The sequence below is a fragment of the Cheilinus undulatus genome, linkage group 16 (assembly GCF_018320785.1).
Source record: "Cheilinus undulatus linkage group 16, ASM1832078v1, whole genome shotgun sequence".
Taxonomy (NCBI): domain Eukaryota; kingdom Metazoa; phylum Chordata; class Actinopteri; order Labriformes; family Labridae; genus Cheilinus; species Cheilinus undulatus.
The window spans coordinates 3507839-3524563 of record NC_054880.1 but is presented as its reverse complement, the minus strand read 5'-3'; the positions used below and the strand labels follow the sequence as shown (position 1 = coordinate 3524563).

General features: G+C 39.2%; 1 protein-coding gene across 6 annotated transcripts; it reads left to right on the top strand.

Moving 5' to 3' along the window:
• Nucleotides 1-1126: 1126 nt before the first annotated feature.
• On the top strand, nt 1127-15957 carry gabpb2a (GA binding protein transcription factor subunit beta 2a). 6 transcript variants are annotated; one of them, XM_041808315.1, is made up of 9 exons: nt 3446-5926; nt 6077-6178; nt 6391-6498; nt 6616-6783; nt 7514-7708; nt 7820-7988; nt 10197-10373; nt 10454-10572; nt 11891-15957. In XM_041808315.1, the coding sequence occupies exons 2-9, from the start codon at nt 6149-6151 to the stop codon at nt 12236-12238; spliced, it is 1314 nt and encodes a 437-aa protein (XP_041664249.1). In that variant the 5' UTR covers nt 3446-5926; nt 6077-6148; the 3' UTR covers nt 12239-15957. The 6 variants fall into 6 exon arrangements, with proteins under 6 accessions (XP_041664250.1, XP_041664251.1, XP_041664253.1 ...); XM_041808314.1 differs by having other exon boundaries at nt 3446-5979; XM_041808316.1 differs by lacking the exons at nt 3446-5926; nt 6077-6178 and adding an exon at nt 1127-1897.
• The last annotated feature ends 768 nt before the right edge of the window (nt 15958-16725 follow it).

Genomic DNA, 16725 nt, shown 5'->3' with positions numbered 1-16725 from the left:
AATTCGGGGAATGCAACCATAAATTTGGGGGAATTTTCTTTGAAAAATGTCAGGAATTTCTAGGGAAGTCTTTATTGTAATGTTTAGGCTTTGTAACATTTCACTGAAACGTTTAGGAAATATTTAAAGAACTTTTTAAGTACTTTTATGGGATACATTAAAAATCTTTTGAGTATTCTAATATAATTTTGCAGCACTTTAAAATTTTAAGGATCTTGGGAAAGAAAAATTCCAAGAAATTCCTGTCCAAAGACAAGGCCGACGTCTAAATTTATTGAATCCTACTTATCCCAAATAAGTGGGAAAAATTAAATTCCTAATAGGGCTGAACAATTTTGGAAAATAATCTAAGTGTGACGTTTTTCCCCAGTATTGCAATTGCGATTTGATATGCGATTATTCCTTAACTTTCTTTTATTCCTAAACAAGAGTTGAACAGTTTCTAAGTGTCTAATTCTGATGACTTTGACTCGTATTGCAAATTGGATACGAATTGTTGCATTGAAGAGTTTTTGTCATTCTTATATTTACTAGGAAAAAAGTACAAAAATGAAGAAGGTAGGATTTTTTCGTGGAATATCCTTAAAAAAAAGGCACCTGGGTGATTGCATATGTCATGCACAACATCTGTGTTGCTAAAAAACGTTTAAAACTGTTATTTTGACACAAATTTCAGGCCAAAGTTATATTGCACCTTTTGCGATTTGAAAATAGCAGCAGGCCATTATGTGATTTAATCTTATTTTCCATTAACTGTCCAGCCCCAATTCCAAATCAGTTTTCCATTTTACTGATACAAAGAAAACGAAGTCTATGTGAGAAAAATGAAAACTGGAAATTTTAATGGAGGGAACCACGTGGATTTCTGAGGGATTTTTCTAACTTTAGTGTTGGTATTCAAGCATATAAATAAGACAAAGACAATGTTTAAGAAAAAAAAGTTTCATTGTAATTAAACACAAGACACACTGAAGACAAATCCATTAAGAAAAAGTCTTAAACTTAAAATTCTTTATTAATTTTTGTCTAAGAATGACGTACCCAACACAAATGAAGCCATATAACTAAATTTATTATTAATACAATCAGTACAAAACATACAGTCTTTGGACTGCCATTAATTTCAAAATAAAAGAGGAATGTGTGTAAAAACAAAATTAAAAAATTTCACTAAAGTAAATGTTAACATTTCCAGCATCAAGGAATACTGGCTTGTAAAAAAAGAAAAAAAAAAAAACGGAAACAAAATTCTAATATCATTTTACATTTTGACTTGAACAGCAAGAATATTAACTTTTAGGATTCTGTGGCCATAATAAAATACACGGTGCACAACGATGGTATTAAAACTAGTAAAGTTGGTTCAAATAAATAATGTAAACAATATCAAAGACACGTTTCCGTAACAGTTTCGTCACAAACCTAAAAAAAAAAACCAGTAAGATATTTACATATTATTATCTTTATTTAATGGAAGCTCGAAAGTGTACTGAATGTTGTAGTCCCGTCACATAAAGAGTTAACTAATAAGGGAGCATTTTAACTATTTCTCCATGAACATCATGGCCTGAGCTCTGAGCCCTGAGCCCTGCAGGCAGAAGCACGTCTCTTCAGACTGATCTGAGGCCAGCTGTCTCTTCCTCTCAGTACCACACGGTGCCGAGACCCTGCGGCCCCCACTGACCTCAGGTCTGTTCCTCCGTGTCGTCACTGAGCCCGCCCACGGGAGGTTAACTCACTCTGGCTTCCACCTCCGGTGTCGAGAGGCCGCCATATTTGTTCAACAGAAAATCTAAAAATATCTATTTTTTTTAAATCTTTCTCGGCAGGAAAACATCGGTCACCGCCTTATTTACGCCAGGAAACGTAACATCGCGGGACTCTACGACAAAAGAAGGTAAAAACACGCTTCAATTCAACTTGCTAACAGTCTGCATGCCAACATGCTAACGGCTAACACAGCTAGCTAGTAAACACAAGCGTCAAAGAGGACTCAAAACATGCCGCACTTCCTGCGAGAACTTTCAACATAAAACGCGGACGGCCAAACACTGCGCAATGTGTGTGATTTTTTTTTAAAGTTAATTCCCGTTAACATCAGTAGCTTTTATCTGTTGACTTTGACTGTAATAAAACCCTCCAAACTGAACCTGTTCCAAGAGTTTTGATGTATGGTATACATACATCTTTAGAAAACTCCCATGGGAGACAATGCGGGCAAATGCATTAAAACTTTCTAAAGCGTGTCATTTTTGCATGTAGATCACAATAATTCACTAACTTACTAGTAAAATGTGAAAACTGTTATATTTACCCTGTCGAGAATTGCTAATGAGGATATGGGCTATCGCCGTTATTTTGCACATGAAAATGGAGTGAATGTTTATTATGTATTTTAGTCTTTGGGGAGAAAAAAACCCACTTCGCTTTGAACAATAGTAAACGTTTCTACATAATGAGAAAATCATGTTCAAAACAACGTAATGAAACCGTTAAATCTACCACTGATTTAAATGACTTACTTAGCGCTCTTATTTTGAAGGCCGTATTCAAATCAACGGGGTTTGCAACGGTAGCCTGCGCTGCCTCGCGCTAACTTTATGCAGTAAACAAGCCTCGAGGATCCCGACGAGCCGCAGTGGCGCTTAAAGTCTGATTTTAATCGTATTGTTAATGACATTCTTGGCCTTAACTACCCGATATCACTTAACAAGGAGTGAATTAAATGCACAAACCCTCCTTATACTGGGGGTTTTGGTCTGGTTAGCCGGCTAGCCGTGCTAACGGTAGCAGAGAAGAGCACTAACGGCTGTCTCCTAACAAACCTGTTCGCGGTAAGTAGCTGCGCTGTCCTCCCCCGTTAGTAACCCGACATTTTCTTCGTCTTCGTTCTAGTAAAACAACACATACACTCATTCAGGTGATGGATTTCAGGTGAGCTCTCCGAGACGTGGTTTGACGGTGCGCGCTTGAAGAACGCTAGTTAACCGGATGTGGAAGTAGTTTTTTCTCCGTGTGTAAAATAGGAAATTTCTCGGTGACTTCCCCCGGAAAACCAACAACTTAATATCAAACGGTTTCCTGTCTGTGCTTGTGTAAATGTGTTTGTGGGGCAGGTTGTGTTATTTATCGGTGGTGGAGGTTAAAAACAGCCCGAACGGTGGAGCCCGGGGGGACGTGGCACATGGCGGACTCTTTTCTGTCCATGAAGGCGCGTAAAATGGCTCCTCGGCCGCGGAGAGAAAAACCTCGTCCCTCTGCGCTGTGTTTCAATCACCAGAGCCGAGCTGAGCTATGCGTCCTTTATCGGACACCGTGTCGGGCTAACTTCTGTAGTTTTTTTAGCCATTTTTGCCTTTTTAACTCTACGTTCCTTCTCTAAGTGATTGAATAAACGCATTTTCACGGTATTTCATAGGCTATTTCACATTGTTGACAATACGCCGCTAACAGTATGGATTTCGGGCGCTAACTTACGAAACACTGTTCAACTGTAAATCCATTATCGGACACAGGTCGACTATATTGTTTTGGCACTTTAATGAGTCTTAAATAACATATCCAAGTGATTCCCACAAGTTAAAGTGCTTCATATATGCTTTAACCTGGTATTTAGGTATGAAATGGCTCTATAAAAGTTCAAAATATGTTTACTGGTTTTGGGGTAAAATATAGGCGGGTACATGTCCGATAATGGACACATAGCCATTAGCATTGCATTGTATGCACGAACCTTGAAGAACGCCTGGTTTGCATGGACAGCTTTTTTCTTGCAAGAATTTCTGTCTGTTTTTGATTTTAAAAAAACAAACAAACTCATATTTACTGATTTGGAGTTAAAATAAGAGCAAAAACATTTGTGTTTTGTCTTGTGGAAATAATTAGTAATAGACTATAAACAAAAAAAGTTTTTTAAAGCATTAAAACTTTTTTTTTTTTGTTATTAGAGAGAGACAGATACGTCTAATTTTGGAGAACAACTTCTGAATACATTTTCACTGGTTTGAAATTTGCATTCTGTTATTATTTTTCATAATTACCCCAAGATATTTAATTCATTCCATGTAAAAAGCTTGGTTTTCATTCATTGCATGTAAAAAGCTTGGTTTTCATTCATTGTATGTAAAAAGCTTGGTTTTCATTCATTCCATGTAAAATGCTTGGCGTAGACCTCTGTCATGTAGGAGAAGTGATAAAAATTCCTGCAATGACACACATCTTTAAATAGACTAGAAATCTGTAGAACCAAAATCCTTACACAGTAGAAGAAACAGGGCTTGGTCATGTGTTCGGAAAGATCCCATGAAACAGGAGAGATTTTCAGATATGCTCAGCATTTATAAAAGAGGAACATTACATAGATATACAGCAGAAACCACGCTCTTACTAGGGTTTGTACCCATATACAGGATTTTTTTAAAAAGTTAATTTTTATCTTAGGACAGGTCTGAATGTTATGATTCTACTTTTACTGAGACACGTCTGAATATTTTATGAACTCGGCATTGTCTAGCTAGCATTTTCCCCATTTTTAAAAATCTTTCTAAGGCGTCTATTGTAAGGGTTATGATACCACATTTTTCCAGACCAAGTATGAGACACAAATATGAATACTTAATGAGACTATAACTGTTGTTAAAATTACTGTCTGTCTGTTCTTCATCCCTCCTCTACCTTTGTCATCCTCATTTATGCAAAACTATCACTAAACTGAAGACAAGGCTCCAATTTGCCTTCATACTCACACAATGAGAGGCTGGCATAATGCTTTTAAATGATGCCAAGTACAGTATCTGCAGTGCTTTTTGAGTATGAGGAATTAAAATTTGTATTGGGACTGTTACGCGACACGGGCACCAGTGTCTGTGCATCCCGAGTCTCTTGTTCATGTGACAAAACACACCAATGATGGCAGGATGTCATGTTGGGTTAAAAAAAGTGCCAACATGAGAGAAGAGGAGAAGGGGGTGAGGAAGTGCAGTTCAAGGAAATTTGGCTTCAGGGTTGAGAAAAACAGGGAATTGTTGTCAATAATTGTGAGGCAACTTGTGATACCTGCTGAAATCTTTAAGACTGGGGACAACATAAATGAAATCTTAGAAGCACTTTTGTTATGTGGTGCACAAAAAAGTTTTTTTTTTTTTTTTTTGTCTGGGACTTTGAAAGATCTGAAGATTTCTTGATTTGGATTTGAAAAAGTGATCTGAAAACTATTGTATGAGTGTGTCTGAACCATTATCTGCTTGATTTTAATACCATGCTTGTGTTGATGTCATGTTAACTTAACTTTAACCAGGAAAACCTTGTTGAGATTTAAATCACTTTTACCTGAGTGCTTTGGCTGAGACAAGCAGCAGAAAGGCTTACTGAGGAGCAAAAGCTAGCCATACATGTGAACATTAAAGAAGATATTACAAGGGAAAGAAAATGTTTTTAAAAATGTTCACAACCACAAGGCTGATAATAAATGGTTTAATTTGCCTGTCATTAAGCATTTAAAAACACCTAAAAGTTTATGAATGAAACCAGTGCCGTTATGTTCAGGTCTTTTTATGTTTCCATTCTACATTTCATTTGATCATCAAGATCTTATTTAACAATAACTTCTTTTGTTCTATATGTTTTAATTATGTAAGATTGCACACATCCTTTTCACCTGACAGATTTATTCAGTGTTTTTATGGGAGCTTTTTGTTTTCTGTTCTATCTAGGTGTCCACTGTTGATGCAGAAACTGAGCCTTATTACTCATTCTAATACTAATACTGTACTTGATATCATTTTATAGCGTGGTGTTGGCCGTTTGTGATGTGAGCAGGAAGGCGAAGTTTGACCCATTTCTGTAGTTTGGTAAGATTTGAACATAAACGAGGATGACAAAAGTAGAGCAGGCGTGGACTTTGACTGCTGAGTTGTCAAGAGGAAGGGTGAGGACGGCCTGATGAAACAAACTTTCAACATTATGTGTAGAACTTTCATGGTATTATTATTAGGTTTTCATATTTTTACTCTGTAACACACAAATATATCTGTTAGCACCGTTCTAAATCCAGCTGTCTGTGTGTTGACAAATTCAGTCACAGGTAACTACACCAGACGGCTCAGGTTGAGCGGCCCCGGCTCGGTTCAGAGTGCTGCAACACTCGCACATGACAACCGACTGCAACTGTAGTGTGCATGTGCGTTTTCAGGAAGTGTCGTTTTCTCTTTTTACACAGAGATGAGGGCCTTTTAAAAACCTTTCACTCTGGAGTTTGATGCCAAATTGTTCAGGCACCCAAAACGCCATCCTTGTGTAGACAGACAGCCAAAATGCTCTAAAAGTTTTGTGTTTTCACCTGAAACCGTTGTGGTGTAAACAGGGCCTAAATTTCTGTGCATTTGTCCTCAGATGTCTCTGGTGGACCTGGGGAAGCGTCTGCTGGATGCAGCTCGTAAAGGTCAGGACGATGAGGTCAGAAACCTGATGGCCAACGGAGCTCCATTCACCACCGACTGGGTGAGTCATTGAATGCAACCTTCAGGTTCAGAAGACCTGTGGCTTTGAAAAGATGAAGGAGATGTTGTGTTTTATAAACATTCCTCCCTGACTGTGTGTTTCCTGTGTGTCCTGCAGCTGGGGACGTCTCCACTCCACCTCGCCGCTCAGCATGGTCATTACTCCACCGCTGACGTCCTGCTGAGAGCTGGCGTCAGCAGAGACGCTCGCACTAAGGTGGACAGGACCCCACTGCACATGGCCGCCGCAGAGGGACACACTGTCATCGTGGAGCTGCTTGTCAGGGTAAGACGTGGACCAGATTTACTTCAACTTGAACCTGAATTTGATTCTAAAGATACTCGAGTTTAGTCCTGAGAATGTATCCTTTAATAAAACCTTGTAGCTTCAGTCTGATGACAACATTGAAGATCAAAAGCACACGGACCACATTTTAAGGCATGTTAAAAATAGTTTTTTCAATTCTGATGAAGAAACACTCCATATATACTAGGTCCACAAAACAGATTAAAAAAACAAAGATTGTCAGATTGAAATAGTAATACTATGAGAATAAAGCTGTAAGAAAAGTATGGCATAATATTACAGTAATAAAGTCTCATATTTACACTATTAAAGTTGCAGATTTAGCTACAACATTATTGAGTAACTGGTGAGTGAATAAAGTTGTAATGAGCGGTTTCATTGGATTATTGTGAACTTTCACTGTTTCTGTGCCAAGATGTCATTCTGAATCATTTGCTCAGATTTAGAAAATCTTGAGCTAAAATTTTGACTTCAGTCTCATAAATTTACAGATTATATTTGTACATTTACAATTATGGCTTTATAGTAGAAATCTTTATTTTGGTCCTAAATTCTGTGGTGTAATTCTGAGTTCTGACGCCACAACTAGCTGTTAAATTGTATGTAACTTATAGACAAGTATAAGCACACATTATAGTCATTAGAGATGTAAGAAGTTACATCCAAAGTCTCATCAGCAGCTTGATAGAGAATCTTTTTCTAATCTCAGAGTGGTGCAGACATCAACGCCAAAGACATGCTGAAGATGACGGCTCTGCATTGGGCAGCGCAGCACGGTCACCACAGCGTCGCAGACACACTTATCAAACATGGTGCTGACGTACACGCACTCAGTAAATTTGACAAGACGCCGTTTGACATCGCTGTGGACATCCAGAACACAGAGCTGATGCTGCTTCTGCAGGTGAGACACTTAATCGAACATTTAATCAGTAATCTGACCTCTGGGCCGTCAGCTGGCCTTTTCCCTTCCAAACAAGGAATAAACGTTGTACTTCTCTGTCTGTGCCTGCAGGAGACCATGCAGAACCAGGTGAACATGGGCCAGATGAATATGAATCAGGTGAGTGTGAATGTGGAGACCAGCACTACTACCAACCAGCCACAGTTCATCATCCAGGGGATCCCTGCCATCCAGGGGGGCGTGGTTAACTTGGCTGACCTGCTCAACAAAGCCAGTGCAGGTACACTCATACACAGTGATGCATACACCAAAATGTTCGATACCTTCATACTTTTAATTTGATCTATTTTAAAATGTTACAGTTTTGGTTATTTTAATAAATCACATTGTAAACATCCTTTTAAAGACATTTTAAAATGGTCTATTCCATAAGACAGAAGCATATATTCGCAGTGGGAAATCCATCCAACATTTCCAAAACAATGGTAATGTTTTTGTTCAGTTTAATCAGTGTGAATGTGTTTGAAAATTTTTTATTACAAAAAGACACAACACTGGATACCTAGGCTTTCAAATTATGTCACTAAAACCGATATTTATAATGTGTGATTTTTACTGGTACCATATTAAAGTTTAAAGGTGTTTGAACACCAGGATCATTTGGAGAAGTTATGCCAAAACCAAAAAACAGATCCATTTTATTTTAGTGTAACACAATATAATTTAATATGTTTCAACGTGGTAATAAGACTCTGTTTCAGAACAAAACAAGCCAAAACAAAAAACTCTTAGGGATGATCCAAGCTTGCTTTCAATTTAACCCTGGAGCAGTTTTTTAGAATTCAATCAACCCAGCAACCAGAACAAATGGATGTTTGGCTCATCCTACTTTGTAAGAGTATAGGCAGCAGCAGTAGTAGTAATAGAAAATAATTGTTGTAGTAATAGAAAATAATTGTAGTGATGATAATCAATTACAATCATATATGAATAGAAATTAAATTAAATTGAATTGAATAAAATAAAATTGCACCTGAACCTGAATATATCCTTCTCATCACTGGAAGCTTTGCTGCTCTCTATCTTTACGCCATGCTGTTAGAGTGACTGTGTTATTCTGAGGCCTTTAGTTTCTAGTCTGTGATGCTGTAATAACAAGAACACTCACAGTTACTTTTTTGTACTTGTTGATTATAATACAACAAGTAGCTCAAGAGACACGTGCTTTTCAAAGTCAAATAACTCTTGAACCATAAATTGTAGCCACTCATTTTTTTCCTCTGAAAGCCCTCCGTTTTGCTGTTCTCTTGACGCTATCCATGCCTTCGTAGCTCTTACAGAAGCTTTTCTAGCAAACCTGGAACTTAGGTGAGTTTCCAGGGTCTTTAAAAATTAAATCCACACCAGTAACTCACATATTGAACATCTTTTATCCATCATTTAATCCATTTTGATCATCTCTGCTGTTAGCTTAGCATTAGCTACCATATTGAACTCTAAAACAGATGTCACATGGGCTGTGTCAGCCAGTGGAAGGCTGTTCCATTGTCACTCCATGCTTTGCCGAACAAGTGCGTGTGACACTTAGAAACTGGAGAAGAGAGCCTGCACATAAAAATCTTTGAGTTTTGTTTTCTATTTTTTAAAGATTTGTTTTGGGCATTTCTTTGTCTTTATTTGATAGAGGAGGACACTGGATAGAGTCAGAAATTGGAACAAGAGCTGGGGAGAGACATGCGGTAAAGGGCCTCAGGTCGGACTCAAACCCGGGCCGTCCGCGTACATGGGGCGCGCCTTGAACCACCAGGCCACCTGCGCCCCTTTCTTTTCTGTTTAGATTTGTTCTTTTCTCTCTATAGCCCCATAACGTTTTAAAACTGTAGTGACATTGCTGCAACAGACACAATCTTGAAGCCATGGATGTCCTGACCAAAAGGATGTATAAAGCTTGACAGTGCACCACAGGGTCGATGTTTTACAGGCCTTTTAAGACAAAAGTCCAGGCGAGACAAAATGATTTTAAAAACTAGCATAGGTCTCAGAGGGTTAAATGAAAACTGCACAAGGATTTATTCACATAATTTATAATAAGGTCACAAGTTAGACTGTTACACCGGTAGAGCTTAGAAAAACCTCCTCTCATTAGTGAGCTGAGTATGTTCACTTCTGTGTTTTTGTTAAATGTGCTCATCTGCCCAGACATTGATGAGACATTTGACTTTCTTGCTGCTCAAAGTCAACCCACAACTCATTTTGTTGAGTGAACTCGAAAACTTACCAAAGTGTGAGTAGATCATACATTTGCCTTGACGATAGGAAAGGCAGAACTATTGCACTGTGAACACAAAATACCCTAAGGGAAATATGAAACTATGAATCATTTTGACTGGTGGAGCTAACAGGTGTGAAGACTCAAAACTCTGCTGTTGGGACATCCAAACACAAGCACAAACATTAATAATCTCAGTCATATTTCTTTCTGTCTCAGGAGACTCAGAGGAGGCGATGGCTGCCAGTGCTCTGGACTCCAACATCCAGCATGCTGCTGTCGTCAACGAAAGTGGTCAGAGGGTCATCACCATAGTAACAGACCAACATGGCAACCTGCAGACCACAGGAGGGATGGCGCAGCCTTTCTTTGTCACCATGCAGCACGGACAGCAGAGTACGACACTCTTACAGCTTCAGATGAACTGTTTCTGACTCTACCAGCAGGCTCATGATGAATCTGTCTTTGTGTTTCAGTGCTGGCAGTGCCAGCCAATACGGTAACAGAGGAGGTGGTGACGGAGGAGCCGCAACCTCCGCCCTCCAGGAAGAGGAAACTGGAAGTGACCAGCAATCACAACGGCGGTGGCGAGACGGTGAGTGGTAGCCTTATTTACTGTTGTGGTGTGTAGTTCTGTCACAGTAGGTGCTGTAATATCTGGAATACAAGTCACACCTACATACAGGGATATTTTAGAGGTTTCCCAGAGGAGAGAAAGGATTAAGCTGTTTACACCTGTGTGATGACTACCATTCACCAAAGTCTCAAACATGCAGTTTTTGTGCAGATTTGTTGTTCAACGCCATGTGGAGTTTTGTAACCCTGTTTGCAAAAGTACAGTCATTTCGCTCCTACTGTAATAGATGTGACAGACCCTCAGGCTGCAAGTCAGCGTCCACCTCCTCTGATCACCTTTTATCTCAAATTAAGGAGCCATTTCAATCAAATCATTACTCCACAAGGTTTATTAACTGAACAGTATACAACTGTTGCAGTATTATGACCTCATGTGGGAGAAAAGCTGTTAAAAAGTGACATCATCAGCCAGATCAGTTTTATTAATGGCTGCTTTAAATACAGAAGAATGGGGGCATATTTTCAGTCACATGCAAGCATCAGTGTTCATTTCATCCACTAAAACTATGACTAAAAGTTGACTACCTTTTTTTCTTGAGGAAGATGAGACTAAAACTAGGTAAACATAGAACTTTGGTGATAAAAATTATGAAAAAAGTAAGTTTAGTTTTTTCACAGAGACTAAAATGAGACTAAAACGTTCTCTGAACACAAGTTTATGCACCGATTCAATACTGTTTGGTTTAGCTTTATGTTAAGCTTTGTTAAGCCATGCTAACTGTTAGCTCTGTAAACTGAAAAATCAATTCCTTTGCTGCTGGAAAGCACTGTATGCACGGGCTACCGTTTTTAGAGCAGCGAAGAAGAACCAAAGGAGCCACTGCAGCAGCAAAGAATGGTGGCTGTGTGAGATTTTTCTCTGAATGTGATCGTTAAAATGCCAGACCGGCATTGTTGTACACAAAAAGCAGTGACACAGTTTATCAAAAGTTAAACAACTTTTGAACCATAAATCGTTGCCTCTTAATTGTTTTTCTTCTTGCAGCTAGTCGTTGTGCTTTCCCATCAATGCTATTGATGCCTTTGAATCCCTTGTGGCAGCATTTTCAGCGAGCCTGGAACTCATGTGACTTTTGGGGACTTTAGTGATTAAATCCACAGGTACTCGGTATCGGCTGATGCCCAACACCTTGGTATCTCGATGGAAAAAATGGTATCGCAACATCCCTAGTTGTTACTGAAAGGCATATATTGTAGTTAACAAGTCAAAGCAAAGGCCAGTTCTTTCAGGGTTTACTTAACTCTGTCTTGACTTTCTCCCCCCTCTCCTTGTCCAGGAGTTGTTGCAGAGGCAGCTGCAGGAGGCCAACAGGAAGGCGCAGGAGTACCGGCAGCAGCTGCTGCGTAAGGAGCAGGAGGCCGAGGAGTACCGCATCAAACTGGAGGCCATGGCCCAGAGTCAGACCAACAGCAACAGCGCCAACACCGCCATCAATGCCGCCAACGCCGCCAGCCCTGAGGAGGTGGTAGGAGGGGAGGAGGATGAGGAGGAGGCAGCAGCTGGCATGGTGGAGGAAGAGGCAGAGATGGTGGTGCTGCAGGAGGGGGGGATCATCATGGAGGGGGAGGAGGGTCAGGTGACACTGGTGGAGACGGGGGGTGAGACGACGGAGGTCAGCTCATAACAGAGAGGAGGCAAAGAGACAGAACAGGAGATGGATGGTTGGACTAATTTTCATTAACAGAGAGAGAGATGGAGGGAGAGCATGGTTTCAACTGAGCGCCATGTTGAGAAAATGGCAACAGGAGAAACCGTACTGAAAACAGACTAAACAAACATGACAGTGAACTCGCACCATTTTGAATCCAAATAATTAAATTCCAACTCTTCAGAATGAAGGGAACCAACCCAAACAGACTCATTCACAGAGCTCTTAATCTGACAGAGGAGTCATTGAAATCCATTTTGAATACCAGAAAGATGTTGTATGCTTAACAGAAGGAGACCAAACGGCTTTCCTGACAAGCTAACCGAGAGAGTCTTACAGAGAAGTTCATTTAGGCACCATTGTGGATCCCCAGAATGGTCTGGCTAGAACAGAACAGACTTGCTTCCTTTCACATAAAACTGAAGGAATGGCAGAGAGGTCACTGAAAGGTTGTGCATCGTTTCGAGTCCCTACTCATTCTCTGACAGAGTTCTTACTAAAGCTGGATCCAAAATGGCTTCTGGAGAAGGTGATGCAGGTGGATGAGTGAAGCAAAGTGATGGAGACCAGCTGATGACAGCGAGGAAAAACATGATCAACTCAGGAGGAGGCCACACGTTTCTTCTGTTTTGACCCGAATCAGTGATGCCAGACTGATCCTAACCATCTTTAAAGAATTTAAGAGGCGGTCTCTTTATTTACAACCAATCTGGGTCCCCAAACCTGGACTGTTCCATCCCACAAACCTGTTAACAAAGACTTTCTTAAATCCTGAGAAAATTTGTACAGCCAAAAAAATACAGATCTTTTTATTAAGTAATGATTTCCTACCTTAATTTTTTTATCATGACTGTTATCCTGCTATTCCCTCATGTAGCCCTTATTTCTGTTGTGTTCAGTACTGTCAAGTTTTCGTTAAACCCTGATTGCATATAAGAGTTCGCCTGATGCCATCAGAACAATTATATGTTATAATAATATATGTTGAGACTACAAATCTTGTTGTTGCGCACCATTTTGCTTCCCTTAAAAGTCCAAAGACAAAACATGACCACAACATGGAGCGTTTACTTTTGGGCACTACAATAACAAACAAGACTTTTTTTATGTCATTCATTTTCTTTTGTGTTTAGTTTGGTTTCTTCAGTTATCTTCAGACAACTTCATCCTGTTCAAGGACTGAAGCAAACTTGTTTTTTACTTTGAGGGGCAGAAAAGAACCTCCGAGGATGTAGGATGGATAAACTGTTAGAAGCAGAGGGAATCCATTTTTGGACTAAGTTTTATGTCTCTAACTTAAAAAAAAAAAAAAAATCAAATCCATCATCTTCTTTAATCATTTATCAACTGTGATCTTTTGTGTTTCAATCCATCGTCAGTAAGAAAAAAGATCAACAAGGTTCAGGGTCACTAGATCTTCTGCTTACTTTTGTTAATTATCAGTGAAATCTAAGAAAATGTCAAAGCTTACAGCGTGTCCTGACAGCATGAGAGCATCAGATACCGCTCTGCTAGTTTCAGTTTCCCTTTGTAAACAATTTGAGATCTGGAGCTTTTATTTTGAAGGTGGAGAAGCAGAAGTGTGGCTGCTGGTGCTGGTTTGAAAAAAAGTTTTCTCTCTGTTGACACAAGTCCAAGAAAAACATTTCAATTAGGGGTGGATGGATACCTTTTTTCCCAGGCTGATAAGATTATAAGGAAGTCAAGAGACCAATAACCCATCTTTAGAATTGAGGATTAGGCTGGACTACTTAATTACGAGTTACTTAAAATGAATGTGTACAACAGCAGTAAAGGGGAGTTTTTATCACTAGAACCTGTGCACCTTTTACACCTAATGTACAAATCAACTAACAGAACCAGTGCTCTGATTTTTTACTGAAGTCAAAGCAGCAATAACACTTTCATCCTAGTGAAGTCTTCAGTTCAAAATCCATGTAATTATGGCAAACAAATTTAGCTTTATGCCACAAAATATTACACTGGATTACTGATGCATTAATGTTATCACTTAAAATGTGACAGATGGTGAAGAAGGAGCTCATTTAGATCGATTTGGATTGAGATTTATGAGTAAAAAACCAAACCCGATCACATGGGCAGCCAAAGAAGTGCACTTTTTGATGGCTGAATTTTATTGGCTATACGATCATAGAGTCCCAGCCCCAGTAATGGCCACGCAGAAACTCAGTCGACCTCTAGTTCATTCACAAATGTGAATATCATGAATGCACTTCCTTCCCCACTATGTAAACAAGCATAAAAAAGTCAAAGAAAAATGTCCTCTTAGACAGCCCTCTCATCTTGTTAAGCACCCTTATTCCTCATCTGTAGTCATGTGATGTGTAACATTAAGTTGACTACATACAGCATGATTTGAATCCTAAATTCAGGTTAGATTTATCCTCCCTGATGTTGGGGAGCATGTCCTGATTCAAGTCTTGTTGCAAATGATTATTTAGCTGCTCCCTGTGGTGGAGCGGCAGTCTGATGTAGAGTCTTAAATATTGATATTCATCATTCAGACTGGCTCTGAGGAATATTTACACTGGGTAGCATCACCTGCCGTAAGAACAATCATACCTGCAATCTGGCCAGAGTTACACTCTCATTCTTACCCTCACTGTGGGATTTTTGCTGCAACTGTAACACAAGTCAGCTGAGGATTTCAGTCATCCTCCATGTTTGTTTTTCTTCTGAAGTCATGTTTTATCACGTGTTTCTGTGAGATTTATCACTGTGAAATCTTAAACACAGATGTCAGATGTGGTCTCAGTCAAGACAAGTGGTCTGGTATGTACATGAGAAGATTTTAAGATAAAAATCAGTTGAAACTGTCCTTATTTCTGTGGTCGCTATGTTTTAAAATTATCTAGTGTGTGGCCAGCTTTGTGCAGTGTTGCATGCTGGATGTTTGATCAAGTTTAAACAACAGACAAATTATAAGGTTAATAATTGTAAGTTTGAAAATGAACAAAATCCCATTTTTATTCATGCAGATTTACATAGCATCTTCGCTCTCTTTCACGTTTGTGGCCCTTTAATTCCACGTATTATTTGTTTGACATCTTGAACCAAAGTTTGCCGTCCTGTTTATGTCAGGTGAACGTACAGGTGTCATAGAGCTGTTTGAAACATGCTTTTAAACAGTTACTGTCAGTGATGCTGCTCAGAAATCTGAAATATGCTGAAGGGTAAAGTTCAAAAACTTCTTTGTACACTGTCGCACGTCTATCAGATATTAATTCTGAGTACGTACGTGTGAACAAGGCTTCTGGAAACTGCGCATTTTAATGTAAACACGGGTAGATTATTGGCTCCTCTGCTGCAGCTTTATTCCCCTAACACATCCACTGAGAAACTCTTAAACTGTGTTAAAAAGACTTCTGAAGGCATCATCGTTCTCTGCATTAGTACCCTCCTCTGCTGCGGCCTGGTTGTTCTGGCCTGGTTCAGTCCCACAGTGCATTATCAGTTATTGATCACTTCCTGTCAGCTGATTGCCTCACCTGTTTTCTCTCCTCCTGCCTCTGATCATCGAGTGTGAAAGTTATTTTTATAAGCTCAGCAAAGCCAACCTTTTCTATGTACATATAAAGTTGTATTTTTTTAACTGTACCTGAACGCTTAATGTGACAATGATGGCTGCCTGCATTGGTAATCTGAACTATAAACACTTGTTTCTTTTTCATTAAGTCCTTCTTTGTGGTGTTTTAATTCTTTTTTCTGACACCTTCACTCAGCTGGAGGTGTTCAGGTGTTAAACCGACCACGTTTACACCCACAGCTATTTTATTAATGAGCTTAAAGTCGTTAGTAAATGCCCTGGGTGCCATTTTCTGCTCCAGTGTTTGAGTGTTTATCAGTTATTTGGACTGAAAGAAGAGGCTGTGACAGTTTTCAGGACAAACTATTTTTATTTGAGCTGTAATGAAAAGGACAACAGTTGAGCTGCACCTCCTTTCAGGGTTTCACAGCTGGTTTATTTTGTTTTCATAAGCCTTCTGTGAAGAAAAGACATTTAAAAACAACAGGTTATTTCTATAAATCCTAAGTAATCCTACGGGACATTTAATTGATCGGTAATAATGTGCAGATATGTCTGGAAGAATTTGCAACTGACATGCATGATGTGCTGGTCAATATTGCAGAATAATAATCCAAATAATCTTCAGTATAATTGCAGAAATAACACAATGAAACAACACAAAACTCAAGAGCCAGACTTTTTTTTTTTTACTGTGGACCATATGAACAAAAAAAAGCATGCTGAAAGGTCCACTTATTTAAATATCTGACCTTTAGAGTGTTCAAGTTGGTAAAAACCAATCCAGTATGGATTAAGACATGCTTAGTAAGTCAATGCTGCTTAAAAATCAGCCTGCATAAGTTTCATTAATGGATAACAAGGCAAATAGCCAATCACTGTAAAGAATTTTGAAGTGGCCAATCAGATTTTATCC

What these genes read in the sequence shown, in the direction of transcription:
- gabpb2a (XM_041808315.1), top strand. Translation starts at nt 6,149, where the DNA reads ATGACAACCGACTGCAACTGTAGTGTGCAT. An exon ending in ACTGCAACTGTAGTGTGCAT is followed by an intron (nt 6,179 to 6,390) that starts GTGCGTTTTCAG and finishes ATTTGTCCTCAG; the next exon opens with ATGTCTCTGGTGGACCTGGG. An exon ending in CTCCATTCACCACCGACTGG is followed by an intron (nt 6,499 to 6,615) that starts GTGAGTCATTGA and finishes TGTGTCCTGCAG; the next exon opens with CTGGGGACGTCTCCACTCCA.